Source organism: Jaculus jaculus, chromosome 14, assembly GCF_020740685.1.
Source record: "Jaculus jaculus isolate mJacJac1 chromosome 14, mJacJac1.mat.Y.cur, whole genome shotgun sequence".
Taxonomy (NCBI): domain Eukaryota; kingdom Metazoa; phylum Chordata; class Mammalia; order Rodentia; family Dipodidae; genus Jaculus; species Jaculus jaculus.
In genome coordinates this window covers 25,166,726-25,185,275 of record NC_059115.1, presented here as the reverse complement: position 1 = coordinate 25,185,275, position 18,550 = coordinate 25,166,726, and the positions used below count along the sequence as shown (strand labels likewise).

The 18,550-nt window shown below is 47.3% G+C and overlaps 1 protein-coding gene across 4 annotated transcripts in view; it reads left to right on the top strand.

Annotated features, from left to right (window-relative positions):
* The window catches only part of Slc2a9 (solute carrier family 2 member 9), a 193,881-nt gene that overhangs the window by 148,159 nt on the left and 27,172 nt on the right, over positions 1-18,550 (top strand). For all 4 annotated transcript variants that reach the window (XM_045133943.1, XM_045133944.1, XM_045133941.1 and 1 more), the window contains 2 exons: positions 1,703-1,890; positions 7,084-7,194. In XM_045133943.1, the coding sequence (XP_044989878.1) occupies positions 1,703-1,890; positions 7,084-7,194 (299 nt within the window). The remainder of the gene's footprint in view (positions 1-1,702; positions 1,891-7,083; positions 7,195-18,550) is intronic.

Sequence of the window (18,550 nt, the reverse complement as noted above, 5' to 3'; positions counted from 1 at the left end):
GAACTCACTTAATTGTTACAAGCAGTTGCCTTTGTAATGTTGAGAATGAAGATGGGGATTTTAGGATGAGGGGGTAAGGGCCAATAGTAAACCGCAACCTTTGAGATGATTGGTCCCAAGCGCACGGGCGGGAATTCCAACTCCTACTTGGAAGTAGCAGGCCAGAAGCCATTAGGCGCAGCTGACCCGTGGCAGATCACCAAACTTTAGCTAGACTCAGGAAGTTCCACTAGGCCTCACGCCCAGGCCTCTCAAGGCCCAACACTAGGAAAAGCATAAGTCAGAGCTTACAAGAGACACTTTTAGGCAGTTTATAGTACTGTGCTGGAAAGAGCACCCTGAAGCTTCCTGAGCTTGCTTCTTGAAAAGTCTGGAGCAAGCTTAACCACTTTTTTTCCTGCTGAAGGAGAGCAATTGCCCATGCCTGTGGTGCTGAGCAGCATCATTAAGCAGATTGCCCTCTGCGTCTGGAATGGACTGTCTCCAGGAGTCTGTAGGTGCCATCCTCATCTTTCCCTGTAGAAGGAAGACTGTCAGGACACTGAATATTCAAACCTCCTCTGAAAGCACTCAGCATGGTGGATAATTATCAGCTAAGGGGTCCACTGAACAGCCCACCTTGGAGCTTCTCCCATGGAAATTTATACAAGGGCAGGTGCAGGAAAAGAGAGTGTCCCTGAGGCTTGAAGTTTGCAACACTCAAGTCTGAAGTGACTTCAATCACAATGACCAGGGTGATTTGGGTCCTGGGAGGACATGCTGCTTGAAACTCTTTCTCAGTTCATCTACATTCCAGGGGGCACATGGAAAGAGCCTAGGTAAGGGTCAATGGGTTCTCTCCTTTTTCCACTGAGCAAGCCAATTTTGTGGCAGTCTGGCCAGGTGGCAATAAACTTCCTCCCACACACTCCTAGTGTAGATAAGCAAACAGAGCCAGGCCAACAGGAGACACTCAATGAGTGCTCACTGGAAGAGCACTTCTGAAAGGAGACGCTTCTGGCCAGGTTTGATGTGCTCAGTCCTATACAATTATTACATCAGTGGTGAAAGGCAGGACTGGTGATGGAGAACAGGGCACAGCTGCCTCAGCAGAGACAGATTGGAAGCCTGGACATGCTCTGCCCCTCCCTGGGGAAGTCATGGGCCTCAGGTCCTCTCCCAGCCAACTCAGTCACTTCAGTGCATGTCTCTGGGCTTCTGTTTCCATCTATACATGCGTACATGTGGGACATGCTCTTGTGCGTGCTCATGTGTGTAACCCTAGTATACACCTATGGAGGCCAGGGAGAACAGCGCAGCAGATGTCCTGTAGCATTGCTGCCTTATTTCTGACACACAGTCTCTCACCAAACCTGGAGATTCCCGTTTTCCAGTCAGACTGGTGGGCCAGGGAACCACAGCAGGCCTCGTGGCCCCACCTCTTCCAGCACCGTAAGCACGTGCTTCGCTCTGCCTAGCTTCTTACGTAGGTACTAGGGATTGGACTCAAGTACTCACGCTTGCACATCAAGTGCTCTTATATCCCTCTTACCCACTGAGCATTTTTAGCCCGTTTCTCCATTTTAACACAAGCTTTGAACTCCATGGGTGTAGAGGGTCCCTGATTAGGAGTGTATCTGGGTGGTGCCCACCTACTTGGGCCTAGCCTCAGCCACCAGAAACCTCCTGATTATTCTAAAAACCATGCTTGTCCTGTCCCCAGCCTTCCAGACATTCCTGGGCAAAGCAGATGTCTCCCGAGAGATGGAGGCAGCCCTGGCTGAGAGCCGTGTGCAGAGGAATCTCCGCCTGGCATCCGTCCTGGAGCTGCTCAGGGCACCCTTCCTCCGCTGGCAGGTCATCACTGTGGTCATCACCATGGCCTGCTACCAGTTGTGTGGCCTCAATGCGGTGAGTGTGCATGCAGGCAAATGGAGGAACTGCGGGAGGGGGGCAGAGGGTAGGCGGATCTGACATGGATTCTGATGCCTGGCTTCAAAGCCCTGCTCTGCCAACCTCCTCTAAGGCCATACCATTGAGCAGCCATGAAGCATGACTGGTGCTTGGTCTCCTTCTCTGTCCAGTGGGAGACCACGACATGGAGTCTGCTCATCCCCACGTGTCCAGCCCAAAAGCTGGCAGAGTTGTCTCTTGTGGTGCTGCCGATGCCCCACCCTGCCTTGTATTCCTCGAAAACCAAAGTGTCACAGTTCTCAGTCAGCAGGCATTCAGGAAGGCCCAAGAGTGAGAAAGTCATGGCTGGGCAGCTTCAGCCTGAGAAAACCACACAGCTTCCGATCAAATCCCTTGGGGTCTGAGCAGAGGTCTCCCAAGGATGTTCCAAGCCTGCTCTGCTTTCACTGAGGTGCTAAAAGGTAGAATTTCTGAATCTGAGAGGCAGGGGAACTAAATACTTAGCATTATTGCCACTTCTTGGGAGCAGAGTGGATGCTTGAGGGTCCCATCCATGAAGGGTCCAGACAGACCGCCAGCCACTTGGCACTGAGCAGCCAACATGGCCCTACCCAGTGGAGGTCCTGTGTGTGCACTTCGGGAGGAGCTCGGTCAGCCCAGAGGGACGGTCAGCAGAAGTCTGGTACCCACCCATGACAAGGTGGTGCTTGGAATGTGGGAGGAAAGTGTAGTGGCAGGGAACAGTTTCTGTCCAGAGAGAGAGAGAGAAACGACCTCTCAGCAAGTTACAAGCCACACATTCTCCCAATTTTAACAACTCTAGATTTTATTTTCAGAAACACTGGGGTGAAATGAGGTCATATTGTTCTTTATTTGCTTTTTGCCTTATTCTTTGGCCTGGCTAAGTCAGCAAAACTCTGTGGAATATGGAGGTCAAGAGTTCTGCCTAAGCCCATAGTGACTGTAGGTAGGTTCTTCCAGACAAAACCAAGACCAGGTGGACCAGATGGTCTCCCAGCAAGAGCTTTATCCTGAGGGGAGGGAGGGTTTGTCACTCAAAGTGAAAACTTGGAGTCTTAAAAAATGCATATGGAATCTGTAGTTAACCAGACACAGACTGAGAACCATGACATTTCTAAACAGGACCCTCTCTCCACTGGGACCTAACTTTCGCTAATGCATACCCTGTTATTGATGAGCTCTGGTGTTTCTCCAAACTTCACTGCAGAGGTGTGCTGGAAAAGCTCCCTCTCCTCAGCCTTCTGCCCACCTCATGCTATTTCCAGCCTTTCAGTTCTGTGCACGTTGCCTAATGCGGAACAAAGAGCTCTGGACCTTGCCAGAGCCTGCTTCCACGTCCATGCCACTGTGGACCTGGGAGAACTGAAACTTAAAGGGGAAAAAATGATATCTTTTTTTGCATGTTTATTGTATATAGTGCGTATGCATGTTCATGTATGTGGGCACATGTGTGTGGGTACTTAAGCACATGTATGCATGTGCACATGTATGTGGGGTGAGCCATACACACAGTCCTTGTGACTGCCCTGAAACTGCTCACAGTGACTCAGTGCAGTACAGAATGTTCAGCTGTGGGTCTTTGGACAATTTGCTAAAGCTATTCTGTACCTCAGTTTCTCACCCTGTGAAGTGCCTGTGAAGACATGACACAAATGATTATAGACATGTAGGTGAAGCTGGGCCCTTCTCACTTTTCTTTTCCAAATGAAATCATTTTGCTGTGGGAGCACCTTGCCTTGAGGTCAACATGGTGTCTGCATTCTCATATCTCTGACTTCTGCCCTGGGTGAGATCCTTACGTCTCTGAGCCTCAGTCACTCATAGGTCAGAGTCAAAGGAGACCAGACTAGAAAGATACTGTATCATCTAGTGAAGGAAAAGCCAGACCAGTGACGCTGTTTTTTAAAATTAATTAATCAATTTATTTATTTTTGGCTTTTCAAGGTAGGGTCTCACTCTAACCCAGGCTGACCTGGAATTCACTATGGAGTCTCAGGGTGGCCAATAATTACAGAGCTCCTCCTACCTCTGCCTCTCGAGTGTACCACCATGCCCCACTAACATCAACTCTTTTTTGTTATTTGTAATATATAAGATGAGGTAAAACATTGATCCAGTACTCTTAGAAAAGCTCTTACAAATCTTTTAAAGGGGAGATGGCTCTGGGAATACAACGTTTGCTGTACAACCATGAGTCCAGGCCCTCAGAACCCACATCAAAGGCAGATGCTGTAGGACTAGGATGGACCAGCTAGTCTGGAGAACACGGCATTAGGATAAGCTCTTTCCTCAAAGCCAGTGGAAGGTGAGGATGACGCCCAAAGCTGTCCTCCGACTTCCACACTCACATGGTGGCATGTGAGCAACTGCATCACACACATAAACATCTGTGCATGCACACATACATCACACATACAGACATCACACATACACACATCACACAATACACATCACACACATACACATCACACATACCACCACACACATGTACATCACACACACATCACACAAATACACATCACACATATAAACATCATACAGATACACATCATACATATACACATCACACACACACATCACACACACACATCACACACACACATCACACATACACATCACACAGATACACATCACACTCATACATATCACATCACCCACATACACATCACACACACACATCACACACATACATGTCACACACACACACCACAGATACACATCACACACATATACATCACACAAATACACATCGCACACACATCACACACATACACATCACACACATAACACACCACACAAATACACATCACACAGATATACATCACACAGATACACACCACACAAATATACATCGCACACACATCACACACATAGACATCACACACACACACCACACAAATACACATCACACACATACACATCACACACACACATCACACACACATACAAATCACACATACACATCACACACATACACATCACACACATACACATCACACACATACACATCACACACACACACATCACACATATACACATCACACATACACAAAAAAAATTCAAGATAGCCTGTTATAGGCTGAGCAGAAAGCTCAGGTATTGAAGTGCTTGCTTTGGAAGCATGAGGGCCTGCATGCAATTTATCCCCTGCACCCAGAGGTGATCTTAGTGCTGGGGAGGTAGAGACAGAAGGGCCCTGGGGCTCACTGGTCAGCTGCTCTATCCTAATAGGTGAACTCCAGGCCAATGAGAGACCTCCAAAGGAAAGTGATGGTATACCTGCAAGTGATACCTAAGTTTGTTCCCTGGCCTACACACACACACACACACACACACACACACACACATTGCATAAGTACCCACACATACATATGTGCCCATACACGTGAACACACATACACATACTATTTATACATAAACATGCAAAAAGATAGCATTTCTACCCACCCTTACTATCTGAGTCTTTTCTTTGTATTTTTCCATAATTTCATGATGGGAAAGAAGGGGAGGAGAAAGGAGCCAACTGAGTAGGGGAATCTAGATCCGCACAGTTTCATTCTCACATAGCTATCAAATAAGGATAGGATGTTGAAACCCAAGTCCAAGTTCTCCCTGCACAATTCCTGGGGGTGACGCCTTCTCCATCGAACTTACCACTTCCTCTGCTCCCAAACAAGGCAATTCACAAAGGCAGGCTTCAGATTTGTATCCGCCTGACTTGGGGGTCTAGCACTGGAAGCTGAAATTCCAGCCCTGGGAATGGGGATGAATGGCCAGCATGAGGGATGCAACAGTGGCAAACCACAGCTAGTCCCACCCACAGCAGAGAAGCCCAGAGGCTTGCCTCCCTCCTCCACCTCCACGGAGGGGTTGGAGGAGGCCTGATGGCAGCGAGGGCAGCCTCCACCCAGGGCTTTGTTCACAGCAGCGTGGCAGAAGGCAGAGCTGGACTTACAGCAGTCATGAAGTCCTCCTATGGTGAGGACGGCCCTGGCTTGCTGCAGTCATTTCATTACTCTTAATGATGTGGCCTGGGCCTGATGTAAAGGCTGGGGGCTTTACAGGTACTTGCATTTCTGAGAAAGCATGGGGAGGGGGCAGAAGTACACACAAGCTCTAAAGGGCAGTGGGCCAAGTTCACCCTGTATTATGATCATCCAGGACAAAACATTTCATATGACCACCGTGTCCACTCATAGAGCTGAGTAGAAACTTACCCAAGAGTTCTGACAGTGGAGACAGACACAACAGGAAGACCGGAGTGATAGGTCAAGTGTCAATGCCTCCTAAAGCTCCTCATGAGAATCTTCAGGCTCAAGTGAAGAAACAGTGTTTTTAGTAACAGTGACTTCAAGTTTCTGCAAAGTGGAGATGGCCTGGCAGTGCAGACTGCATGAGTTATTGAGGTGATTTGGATCAGAAGTCCCCCATAAACTCATGTTCTGAATGCTTGATCCCCGCTTGATGGTAATTTGGGAGGTAGAGCCTTGCTGGAGGAGGTGTGTTCCTGAAGGTGGACCTTGAGGTGTATTAGTCCTAGCCTGCCAGTGTTAGTTTGGCTCACTCTCAGTGCTGCTTTCCAGATGTGATGTCCAGCCTCGGTTCATGCCATGTTTTTCTCTGCCATCACAGAGCTTCCCCTCAAGACTGTAAGCCAAAATGAAAACTTTTCCCCCTATCAGCTACTTTTCATAGGTCCTAGATGTTACAGCCCAGCCCCAGTTCTGTCTGCTATCTGCGTCTGTGTCCTAGTCTGCTGAGATCGTGAGGACTCCCGGCTCCACATTCCCTCTCACCTCCATGAACTTCACCATGACTTCCCTCCACCATGATGGAATATTCCCTCTCAAACCATGAGCCAAAGTAATAGGATGACAGCCCCACTTCCTAACCACCTTGCAGTGAGCATGGAATTTGACACACAGTAACTCTTCACTGACCCTGAATCTGCTAAGGATGTCCATGACATTGTCACTTCAGGGACAACTGAAACCACACATCACACTCAGGAATGTAGTGGATGAAGGGTTACCAATGAGTGAACACATCACACAGCTCTACCTTGATCTGGACTCATCAACAAGGCTCAAAGAGAACTTATGCCTGAGCTTAATTAGGAACTAGACCAGGGCTTCTTCCTGACCTGCCTTCTTTCTTTTCATATTACAGATTTGGTTCTACACCAACAGCATCTTCGGGAAAGCTGGGATCCCTCAGGACAAGATTCCGTACATCACTCTGAGCACGGGTGGCATTGAGACTCTGGCTGCCATAGTCTCTGTAAGTCACTGAGGGCTCCTGAGACCTCCATATGGGCTGGGGAGTGCACAGGGACTCAAGGGAACAAGCAGGGCTGTTCTCAAGGGAGCCTATTCTTTGTCACGAGAAGCTGGCTTTGAATTTGGGGAGAGCATCATGCAGTCTCCAAGGACCTTTTACCCCTCCACTATTATCTGTGACATACTTCCTTGTCTTCCTACTAAAACACAGTCCCTCTTTCAAGTTCTGGAATCAGACAAAGTGGATCTGAATCCTGGGTTTGAAACTCCTTGGCTGTGTGGTGTTCAACAGTGCATTCAGCCTCTCCGAGCTTCAGTTTCCCTCCTTAGGAGATGCTTGTATCTCTGCTTCCTTGTTGGAGTATGGTCTGTGCCTCACGTGTCAGGCAGGGGACTTTTCTCCACCACAGGAGAGGAGGGAGGGCTGATACCACAAAGCAGTGCACTGGGACCCTGGGAGACCTGTTTCTCAGCCCTCCTCGCCACTCTGGACCCATATGGTTGATGTCAGTGCACACAACAAGGCTTCACATCCTTTTGCTGATTTGCTTTCAAGAAGACTATTTTTCTCTGTGCTTTTCCTTAGTCATTCTAACAGGATACATATTTTTAAATGGAAAATATTGAAATTGTAGAAGAGTGACCCTTTCACTCTCTGTTAGAAGGAAATATTGCAATGTTTTACCATCTGTAGGTTTCACAAAATGCATGGTTCCAGCTGTATACTGCCCCCAGTTTTTGTCATTACTACTTTCTTTGATCAGCTAAAGAAAACAGTCAGCCTGGTATAAAAATGATGGGGAAAGTACAAAGGTTTTGTTTCTTTGATTTTCTTTGTTATAGGAAGTAAATGCCAGTAATTATAAATGATGGGAATTAGTTCAAAAAAAAAAAAAAGCAACAGAAAAACAGATAGGAACGATTTCCAATCAGACTATCCTAGGACACTTGGGAAAGGCTGCCTGTCTGCTCTGTGCATAGATGCATGTGTCATCCTGACAAGGCAGCAAGCCTAGTTTATGTCCTAACCTTGAACCTGCTTTGGTTTAGGGCATCTCGTGTGAAAATGAGTTCCAGTTTACTCTTACCAGGTTGTTTTCATTGACACACCATATAGATAGAAAAATGGTTCATGTCTGAGTTAGCTCTAGTGATAAAGGAAGTCCAATCTGCTGAAAACCCATTCTTTGTTCGCTTCCTTAACCACTGCCCATAGGTGGGGTTATTAGGAACTTCTCTGCAGAATGAATACTGGTTGGTTTCCCATTCCAGCCTTGTTCCTACTGAGCTGCATGACTTCAATTATTCAACTTCTCTGTGAGTCAGTTTCTCCACCTTTATAAGGATTTATCCCTACCTCATAGACATGGGCTGAGTACTCATCAAATGAATGGACATTTGGTGACTCTAGAGCCTGATGTTCACTCAGCAAGTGCCCACCATCCTTGCAACATGTGGGCAGCTGACCACAATGCTTCATCTGAGAAAGGCTGTGGTTTGTGTACTTGATAGAGAGGAAAACTTCATAGAGTCTCTGGTGATCTGTGTGTGTGTGTGTGTGTGTGTGTGTTTGTATTGTCTTATGTGTATATACACACATGCATAGATGCTGGCACCCACGAGTGTGTGTGCAGAGACCAGAGGAGAATTTCAGGTGTCCTAGATCACTCACACATATATTTCTTTGAGCCAGGGTCACTTCCTCCACTGAAACCACTATCAGTAAGTCCTAGTGATTCTCCAGCCTGGGTTACAAATGTGTGTGTGGCCATGCCTAATGTTTTACATGGGTCCTAGGGAGTTGAATTTGGCAGCCTCTTGGCCTGAGACACTCTCAGACTTAAACAGAAAGTCCTCTTAATTGCTAACCCATCTCCCCAGTCCTCTGGCAATCTTTTGATGGGTGAAAAAGTCAAGGTCAGGGTCACAGTTAGTGGGCTCAGAATATGAGTAAGCGCTCCTACTGTTCCCAGGACTCTGATGAATGTGCCATCTCATGCATGCTTACGCTACTCCTGGAAGTTGGGTGACGACCTCATTTGAAAGAGGAGCAAGCCAAGGGCAGGTATTGATCCAGTCCTGGTGTTGTCCCTAATACCAGGAGACAATTCCTCTGGTCCCCACTCTGGTTAGCAGATCATCTTCATTAAAAACTGAAGACATTTGATGAGGTCTGTCTTGGAAGTCACAAAAAGAAGGGGATGACACCTCACACTTCTAGTAGAGAAGGAGGAATCTTCCCTAATCCATATGCTTCTGAAGAGGGCTCTGAACCCCCTTTAAGTATGGACAGACCATGGAAGCCTGGCTATGGCTCCTGTCATTTCTCCCTGGGGTCAGCTGCTGAGTCCACTCTGGGCTTACACAGGCCACTGTGAGACCTGCCTTCAGGAGCTGACCATGGCCCAAGGCGAAAGAAGGTCATGTTTCTAGGGACGCAGGGACCTCCACACAACCTTGATCAGACAGTGCTGGCTGCGTGGCCCGTTGTCTTGTAATTCATCATGGCCTGATGGTGGAATCTTGTAATTCATGCACTGTCCATTTCACAAGCACCAGAGAACACCACGCATCATGGTGGTCATGTGGTGCAGTGGTGATTTAGAGACAAAGACAGACTCAGAAACACATGATATGTAGCACTGACATAAAGCTGTCCTGGGGTGAGTCCAGGAGGACTATGGAGGACATCAGGAAGCCAAGGGCAGAAGGAGCAGCTGGACTTGGAGAAGGAAGCCTGGCCTCTTTCATGCTCTAGAGCAGCTGGGACCAGGTGAAGAAGTGTCCACCAGAAGCCATCCTTAGAAGGGGATCACTCTTCCCAAGCCACAAAACCATGAGATTCAATGCAGTGTGGTGCAGGTGTCAGGGATAGAAGGAAGGGTGTGTGGGCTTTAGGACTGGACCTCTCTGCATTCAGATCCCCAGTATCTTCTTGTAAAAATTGTCTGACATCTCTAAGTTGATTTGAGCATTGGTAAAACAGACATAACGTTGGCCATTTATGACAGGCATCAGTAATGGCTCCCTAAGATGTCCACGTATGAAGTTATGGGAGTTGTGAACATGTCACAAAGGGTACGTTACAGACGGGACTAAAGATCTTGAGCTGCTGACTTATCTAGATGGGCAGTGAGGTCACTGGGTCCTTTAAAGTGTGCTGGAAGAGGACTGGGAAGAGGACTGTCAAAGAGCAGAAGGTGTGGTCAGGAGGCAGAGGTGGGAGGGCCTGGGCCACCAGTGCCGCCTGGAAGGGGCGTGGGGCCTCCAGCAAGTACCTGGAAGTCCAGGAGAGGCCCATCTCTAGAGCTTCCTTGCCAACACTCTCATTTTTACCCTGTGAGATTTTTAGATTTCTGACCTCCCAATCCACAAGACACTACATCCATGTTGTCTTAAGCCATTCACTTTGTGCTCATTTCTTACAGGGGCAACTGGGAACAATACATTGCCTTCCAGAGATGTCATGGAGACAAAATTCAAAGCCTGGGGCAGTGGCTCCCTCCTTCCTGACAAAGTTACTATTCAGTAACTCCTATGCTATTTCCAGAGTTTGGATGACCTTGTTTCCAGATATACATAGACTATTTCATCCAACTCTTCAGGGTGTTGCCTATCCAAAAGTACTTCCTGCTTTGTTTTGTTTTGTTTTTCCATCCTGAGATTTTTTTGTTTCTTTCTTTGTTTTTTTGAGGTAGGGACTCACTGTAGGCCAGGCTGACCTGGAATTAACTATGTAGTCTTAGGGCGGCCTCGAACTCATGGCAATCCTCCTACCTCTGCCTCCCAACTGATGGAATTAAAGGCATGTGTCACCACCCCCAGCCTTTCTGAGATTTTAATAGTCTGTTAAAATAGGTCTGAGGCCTATTAAGATTGAGAAGAGGAGACCCTTTTGTTCTTTCATCTGTGATTAATTTGATCAGGGGGCATCAGTCAGCAGCTTAAAGGCTGTAAATAACCACCACCTTGCTAACAGCTGGCTTTCTAAATTGATTTTCCTGCTGCGGTATAGCTGCTTGGAGGAGTGACTTCCAGTGAGTATCATTTAAAATTTTTTTGTTGTTCATTTTTTATTTATTTATTTGAGAGTGACAGACATAGAGAGAAAGACAGATAGAGGGAGAGAGAGAGAATGGGCGCGCCAGGGCTTCCAGCCACTGCAAACGAACTCCAGACGCGTGCGCCCCCTTGTGCATCTGGCTAACGTGGGACCTGGGGAACCAAGCCTCGAACCGGGGTCCTTAGGCTTCACAGGCAAGCGCTTAACCGCTAAGCCATCTCTCCAGCCCCAGTGAGTATCATTTAAATCACAGAAGCTTAGCAGTTGCTGCAGTGTGGACAGAGGCTGGGGGCTATGGAGCCAGGGACTGGCTTGTCTCTGGTGGGAGGCACCCACTGCTTTTCCAAATCCAGGACAGAATTCACAGAAGGTCAGCTTTATTCATTGGCAGCTTGGTTTTGTATTGACAGGATAGCATTGTGCTCTGGATTAGCTAAAGACAAACCTTTGGGAGTTCTGCTCCCTACAGTCCCCGGGCTTCCAGATAATTCTACAACTTCAGCGTCACAATCTTTAGAGTTTGTTCCGAGACTTGAGAGATGAGTCCCAGCATGAGCAAAGAAGGTGGGTAGAGGTGACAAAGAGACGTGAGTGTGCTTGGGCTCAGAGGTCTCCTGGCCTGCCCACTGGTCACTAGCTGAGTAACTATGGCTAGCTACTTAAAAGCCCTGATCCCCATTTTTCTCTCGGGGAAGTGGAGTGATACCTCAGTATGTGCTGTGATAAGACCACGTAGAGATTCCTTGTACTTAAAGTTCGTTGGAGATACAGTCCATGCAACTCAGTATTCCAGTCCCCAGGACTCCCTAAAATTCATGTTCTGAGGGCTAGGGAAATGGCTCGGTGGAAAGCACTTGCCACTGAGCATGAGAGTGAAGACCCTCAGCATCCACACAAACCTGATGCCATAGCACTAGCTTCTACAGTTCCAGCCACCTAAGGTGAGAAGGGAGGCAGAGAGTCAGGCTGAAATGTGCCTCCAATTAACTTCAAGGAGCTGAATTCATTTAATTCCCCTTTTTCTTTGGGGAGTAACAGTCCCATGGCCTCTGCATGGGCCACAAGTTGGCAGGGAAAACTAGGCGTGCACACATGCCCATCCGCTGTTTAGTGTACAAAACAGACGGGAACTCAGCAAAGCAGAACTGGCCCTCTGTTCTGGTCCCCACCCCAAGCTCTCTGCAGGCAGGAGTGGCTACTATTGGCTGCCTCCCTCTGAGCTGCGCAGCACCCACCAGATCTGAGGAATTACAACCACGGCTAAGCAGCTCTTCATCCTCTGCTTCCTTCATCATTCCAGGCGCGCTAACGGGATGCATGGCTGAAGGGAGTATGCACACAGGCGGGGTTCCCGTCCAGGTCAGAAGCTCTACCTTCCATGCATGGGCTGAGAAGGAGTGAGGAGATACTGACAGGCCCCAGCATATCCAGGCAGGGAGATGTTCTGACCTAGAAGCCCATTTCCTGCTTTCCCATGGCATATCTACCTGTTACTCTCAATAATGCCTTATGAGCAAGTGGTCCTGTGAGTTTGGCCAAGAACAGAACAGCTTTTATAATCACGGAAAATGTTAATAAAAATTTTAAAAAAAATAAAAAATAAAAAAAAAGAACAGAACAGCAAGACTAGTCTCTACAACCTGCTGTCTGCACTCTGAGATGGGCTCCTGACTTTATACTTCCCACAAAATTTCTCCTGGTTTCAAACCTTCCCACTCTGGATCGCACCGCATGCCCCTTGCACTTAAGATGATCCCGTCAAAAGAAAGTGAGGGTGGGACTGTGGCTAGGATAAGGTGGACAGGTGCCAGCTACTCACCGGCGCAGTCCCTCAGCTGGCCTGCTCTGCTCTCTGTGGCTCTGTGAAAGCATTTCTAGGCCACCTGGACACCAGGCCCCTTTCTCTGCTCCTTTGCTCTGAAAGCAAGCTGTGGCTCAGTGGTAGAACCATGGTCCAATCCCTAGCAGCAATAAATAAATAAACAAAATAAGAAAAAAATAATACCTAATTATTTTTCTTCTTGTCCAAATTGAATTGTTCCTCTGCTTTGGCTCCTTGAGGCTGAGTCTGTCACTGCAGGTTCACCTCCCACAGCCCTGGGTTGCAGACATGTTCGGTCACGCCCGCCTCTTATGTGGGTACTGGGGATCGGATTCCAGTCTCCACAGCCTCTTATGTGGGTACTGGGGATCGGATTCCAGTCTTTTGAGGCCTGCATGCTTGCACAGCAAGTGCTCGTACCTGATAAACCAACCCTCCTAGCCTCTGTTCCACTGACTTTTTTTAACTTCTGGGTAGAAAGAGTTCATCCCAGGGAGAAGATCATTCCTGCTGTACTGTCTTCTGGACAAGGTCCTGGAAGTCCCATTTCCATGCAGGTAGCCTGGACGCTACCTTTATTCCTTGCCTTCTGCCTTGGCCTACTTTCCTCTGCACAGAGCTCAGCCAAACTGTCCATTCCCTACTCCCAGCCTTCAAGAGCCAAAACTTGTTTCTACCAAGAGAGTCAGAGGTGGCTAGGGCAGGGATGGAGAAATCCAAAAAGTCAGGATCCAGGTAGCCACTGGCAATGCTTAGGTGCTGGCCCTAACCTGGGTCATGTCTCCACACATTTAAATGTCTTGTATGAATTCCCACCACCCCTCACCACACTGGTCAGGGCTTCTGGGAGAACCTTCCAGAATGGCTAAAACATGTAGACTTAACATGAATGTTTGTACATGTATGCCTGTGTGTGCTGTGTATATGTGTGTATGTGGTATGTGTTGAATATGTGGTATATTTGTGGTATGTGTGCAGTGTGTGTTTGTATGAAATGTGCAATGGTGTATGATGTTTGTGCATGTGTATGCTTATATGGAATGTGTGTATGGTATGTTTATGCATGTGCCTGTGTATGTGAGTGTTTGTATGGAGTGTGTGTATGGTGTGTCATGTGTGTGATCATATGGAATGTGCGTATACTGTGTGGTATGGTTTGTGCATGTGTTTGTGTGGTCTGTGTGTGTGTGTGAGACCATATGCTTAGAAAGCAGGAAAGCAGTTGCTGGGCTGTGTCTGTGCAGATCTCAATCTCTATCCGTTTCTTTACATCAGACCAAGCGCTCCCCTTATAAACACTCCAGCACACTGCTGCTGCGTGGAGTAAGGCTCGCGTGAGGCCATTGGAGAAGGTCATCACACTCCCTAGAGAACAGCTTTGTCTTTGGCTGGGATCATGGCTGCAAGCAGGCAAACAAGACCCACACAAGGTCCCCTTTCTGAAGCTTCTGGGGCCTGCATGTGACATCCTGGAGCATTCAGTCAGCCAAGCAGGGACTGGGCAAGGCCCAAGCCTGAGTGCAGGGGAGATCACCTTCAGAAGTCAAAATTCCGTCCCATCCTCTTGTGACAATGAACTCTCATGAGAAAGGTCCCTGAGAAATCAGATCTTCTGGAAGTTTAGAGATGGATGGAAGCAAAAAAAAAGTGATACAGATAGGGATGGCTATATATACTGTGTGTAAAGTCTGATATACAAGAATACAAAAATGCATTAGATCACATTTAGAGGCTGTGACTGAGCCAAATTTGAAAGGAGGGAGGTGTCAGGCCTTATTTCCCTTCTCTCTGTCCTCTTCCCTTATGCTACACACCCATCACCAAGAGCCCTGTGTGCTTCACACAGCTCCCTATGGCTTCACCAACAGACACGTGTCCTCATGGTTCTGCGAGCAGAGCCCTGGGTTTGAGTGTAGCCAGGTGGCTTCCTCCTGAGGCTGGCACGAGGCGGGTGTTTCTGTCCCTGTCCTCTGAAGTCTCCAGCAGTAGCTGTCCATCCTTGGTGCTCCTTCCTTTGTAGATGCCTCATGCAGCCTGCGCTCCATCTTCACCTGGCATCTTGTCTGTGTACATGTCTGTTTTCTCTTCCCAAATTTGGCCTTACATAGAATCACCAGTCATGATGGATTGAGAACACCTCAATGTCAGTTTAAATGCCACTATAAAACCATACTTTTAAATAAGGTCCCATTCTTTAGTAATGAGAGTTCGAGTTTCACTGTTTCTCTTTATGGGAAAATAGAATTCAACCCACAAACCTCCCCAAGGTGACTCCTGCCTCTGTCCTCTTTATACCCAGTGCCAGGGCTTGGCCATGAGAACTCCCAGTGACCACAGGCAGCTCAATAGATGACAGAAATATTTGGGGATGTATAATACTCTTTAGATAGGCATAAGCCAGTTGATCTTGACAGTGATGGGGAGAGGAGGCAGAGCACCCGCTTGAGGGCAGGGTGCTGACACAGGCTAGGTAGGCCAGAACCCAGACTCTTCACTTGCGGTTCAGCCAGACTGCTAAGCCTCCCTTAATTTCCAGTTCTTGACATCAGCATCTGCCCCATAGGGATGTTCTAGGGATCTAATTATTAATACATGCAAATCGCCTGGAACCATAGCAAGTACACAGCAGGTGTTCCAGCAGTGCTCAGGTGTAGTAACCCAGATGGCAGGATATGGGTCTAAGGACAGCCAGCCAGATGAGGGAAACAGAGTAGAGTCCAGGAGACAAATGGCCAGCATTACCCAATGGGGAAAGGACAGTCTTGCCTAGAAATGGTGCCATAAAATGATATTCATGATGGAGAGGTGGCTTAATGGCTAAGGTACTTGCTTGCAAAGCCTAAGGACACAAGTTCAATTCCCCAGGACCCATGTAAACCAGATATACATGGTGGCACATGTATCTGGAGTTCAGTGGCTAGAGGCCCTGTCACATGCTCTTCCTCTCAAATAACTACAAAATATTTAAAAATAAGATATTCATTTGGAAAAATGAATGGCAACTCTTATCACGCTGTATACAAAACCTTACCTTGAACTGGACCATGCATCCAACATTGAAACTTTGGAACCTAGGCTGGAAAGATGGCTTAGCTATTGCCTGCAAAACCAAAAACCAAAAATCCCAGATTTGATTCCCCAGGACCCACATTAACCAGATGCACAAGGTGGCACATATGTCTAGAGTTGGTTTGCAGTGGCTAGAGGCTCTGGAGTGCCCATCCTGTCTCTCTCTCTCTTTTTTTTTTCTCTCTCTCTCTTCCTCTCTCTTTCTCCCTCTCTCTGTCTCCCTCTGCCTTTATCTCTAATAAATAAATAAAAAACTATAAAACCTGCTGAAGAGAATATAGGAGAAGTTTTGCAAAATTGGTGTATTAAAAACTTAAGTTTTTATCAGAATTTTAAAGCATGACTATTTAAAGGACATTGTTAACAAGATGAAAAGGCAGAGCCCAGTCTGACTCGATGGGGCTCCACCTTCTGCCTTGGCCTACTTTCCTCTGCACAGAGCTCAGCCAAACTGTCCATTCCCTACTCCCTCTCACATGCTCAGCAAGTGCCCTACTCCCCCAGTGGAAGAAACATTTTTTTTAAAAAACCCAAAACATTGCTAACCAGTATTTGTTAATTTCTGTGTAGAATGCAACACAAGGTTACACTGCAGTATAAAATATTTTAGCCTTGTCATGAGAAGGTTAATCTCACTGTAACCAAACAGTATAAACTGTTACTCTCCATGTAATGAGGTGACACATTAATCTCTCTAACTGTGACACATTAATTTCAGCACAACTGTTATACAAGTCATTATAGATGTCATAATGTAATATGTGTTGATCTCAGTATAACAATGTCCCCAGGACCTGTGAAGCTTGTCTTTGCCAATCTCCACACTGAGTTCATTACTGTGTCACTGGGGAGTCTGGCCCCGCCCTTCAGGGATGCTCATGCACAAAGCTCCCCACCTATCCATAACCACGCTTCCACTGGAGCCTCTCTGTACCTTTGCCTGCCACTCTGTTAGCCACAGGGCTGGACACAACATCCTTAGGCAGTAGCAAGGATACGCATTACATGGTTGTACACCTTCACTGACAGGAGTATTAGAAACCACTAGTATTGTGACTTGAATCTGAAGTGGCCCCTATAGACGTATATGTTTACACACTTGCTCCCCAGCTAGTGGTGCTGTTAAGGAAGGTTGTAGAACCTTTAGAAGGTTCTAGAGGAAGTGGATTGGTGGGAGTGGGCCTTGAGGTTTTACTGCCCAACTCCACTTCCTGTTTGCTCTTGGCCTCCAGACAGGGTCTTGCCATCATGTCTTCCCCACCATGACAGACCATCTGCTCAGCAGGGAATAACCTTCCCTTTCTTAAGTTGCTTTGGTCATAGCAACAAGAATGTAACTAGTACAATTAATGATTGGGGGAAAAATAAAGGTATGGGGCTTGAGGGACATTCTCACACACTATCCCTATTTTCTAGTCTTTTTTTTTTTTTTGGTTTTTCCAGGTGGGGGTCTCACTCTAGCTCTCGCTGACCTGGAATTTACTAGGTAGTCTCAGGGTAGCCTTGAACTCATGGTGATCCTCCTACCAAGTGCTGGGATTAAAGGCATGTGCCACCACGCCTGGCTTCTTTTTTGTCTATTTTTAAGTTAGAGAAAACACTCAACTTGGACAACTAAACCAGTGAAATAATAGTGTGTATCCCCACCACAGCGAGCCACCCAAAGCAGTGCCACATATAAACAAGTGAAATTGTACCCCACCCCATGCCTAGCCACCCCAAAGTCATGCTGCACATAAACAAGTGAAATAATTGTACCCTCACCACAGCTAGCCACCCCAGCAGTGCTGCACATAAATAAACAAGCGAAATAATAATTGCATATCCTCAGCCACAGCTAACCATCCCAAAGTAGTGCTGCACATATTTTTCCACCATGTGTTAGCTCAACTGAGAGCAGACCCACAGGCCTCTCCTGAGTCTCTCGTGCCTCTGACTGGATGGAAGCCCCTGTTGTTCTTGAGACCAGGTTGGGTCATTGTACTCTTCCCTCTCATCTCACAGCTGCCCTGCAAAGATACTACCATTCCTCTTTTCCAGGTGGGGAAACTGAGGCTCGGAGATGTTCAGTCACCCATCCTTCATACAAAGAAAGCTAAGGGTCAGAGCCAGGACATAAACCCAGTTCTGTCTGTCTTCAGGCCTATTTGCCCCTGAATATCATCTATGAGTCATGTTCCCTGGGGCCTACTTTCAGAGCTCTGGGTCTGCCCTTCCCTGAGTCAGCAGGAGAAAACCTTTCCAATAAGAAGTCCTGGATGCAAGCCAGATGCTCAGGGTGGTGCATGTGTCGGGTTCATTTGCAGTGGCTAGAAGCCCTGGCACACCCATTCTCTCCACCCCAATAAATAAAAACAAAATATTGGGCTGGAGAGATGGCTTTGCGGTTGGGGCACTTGCCTC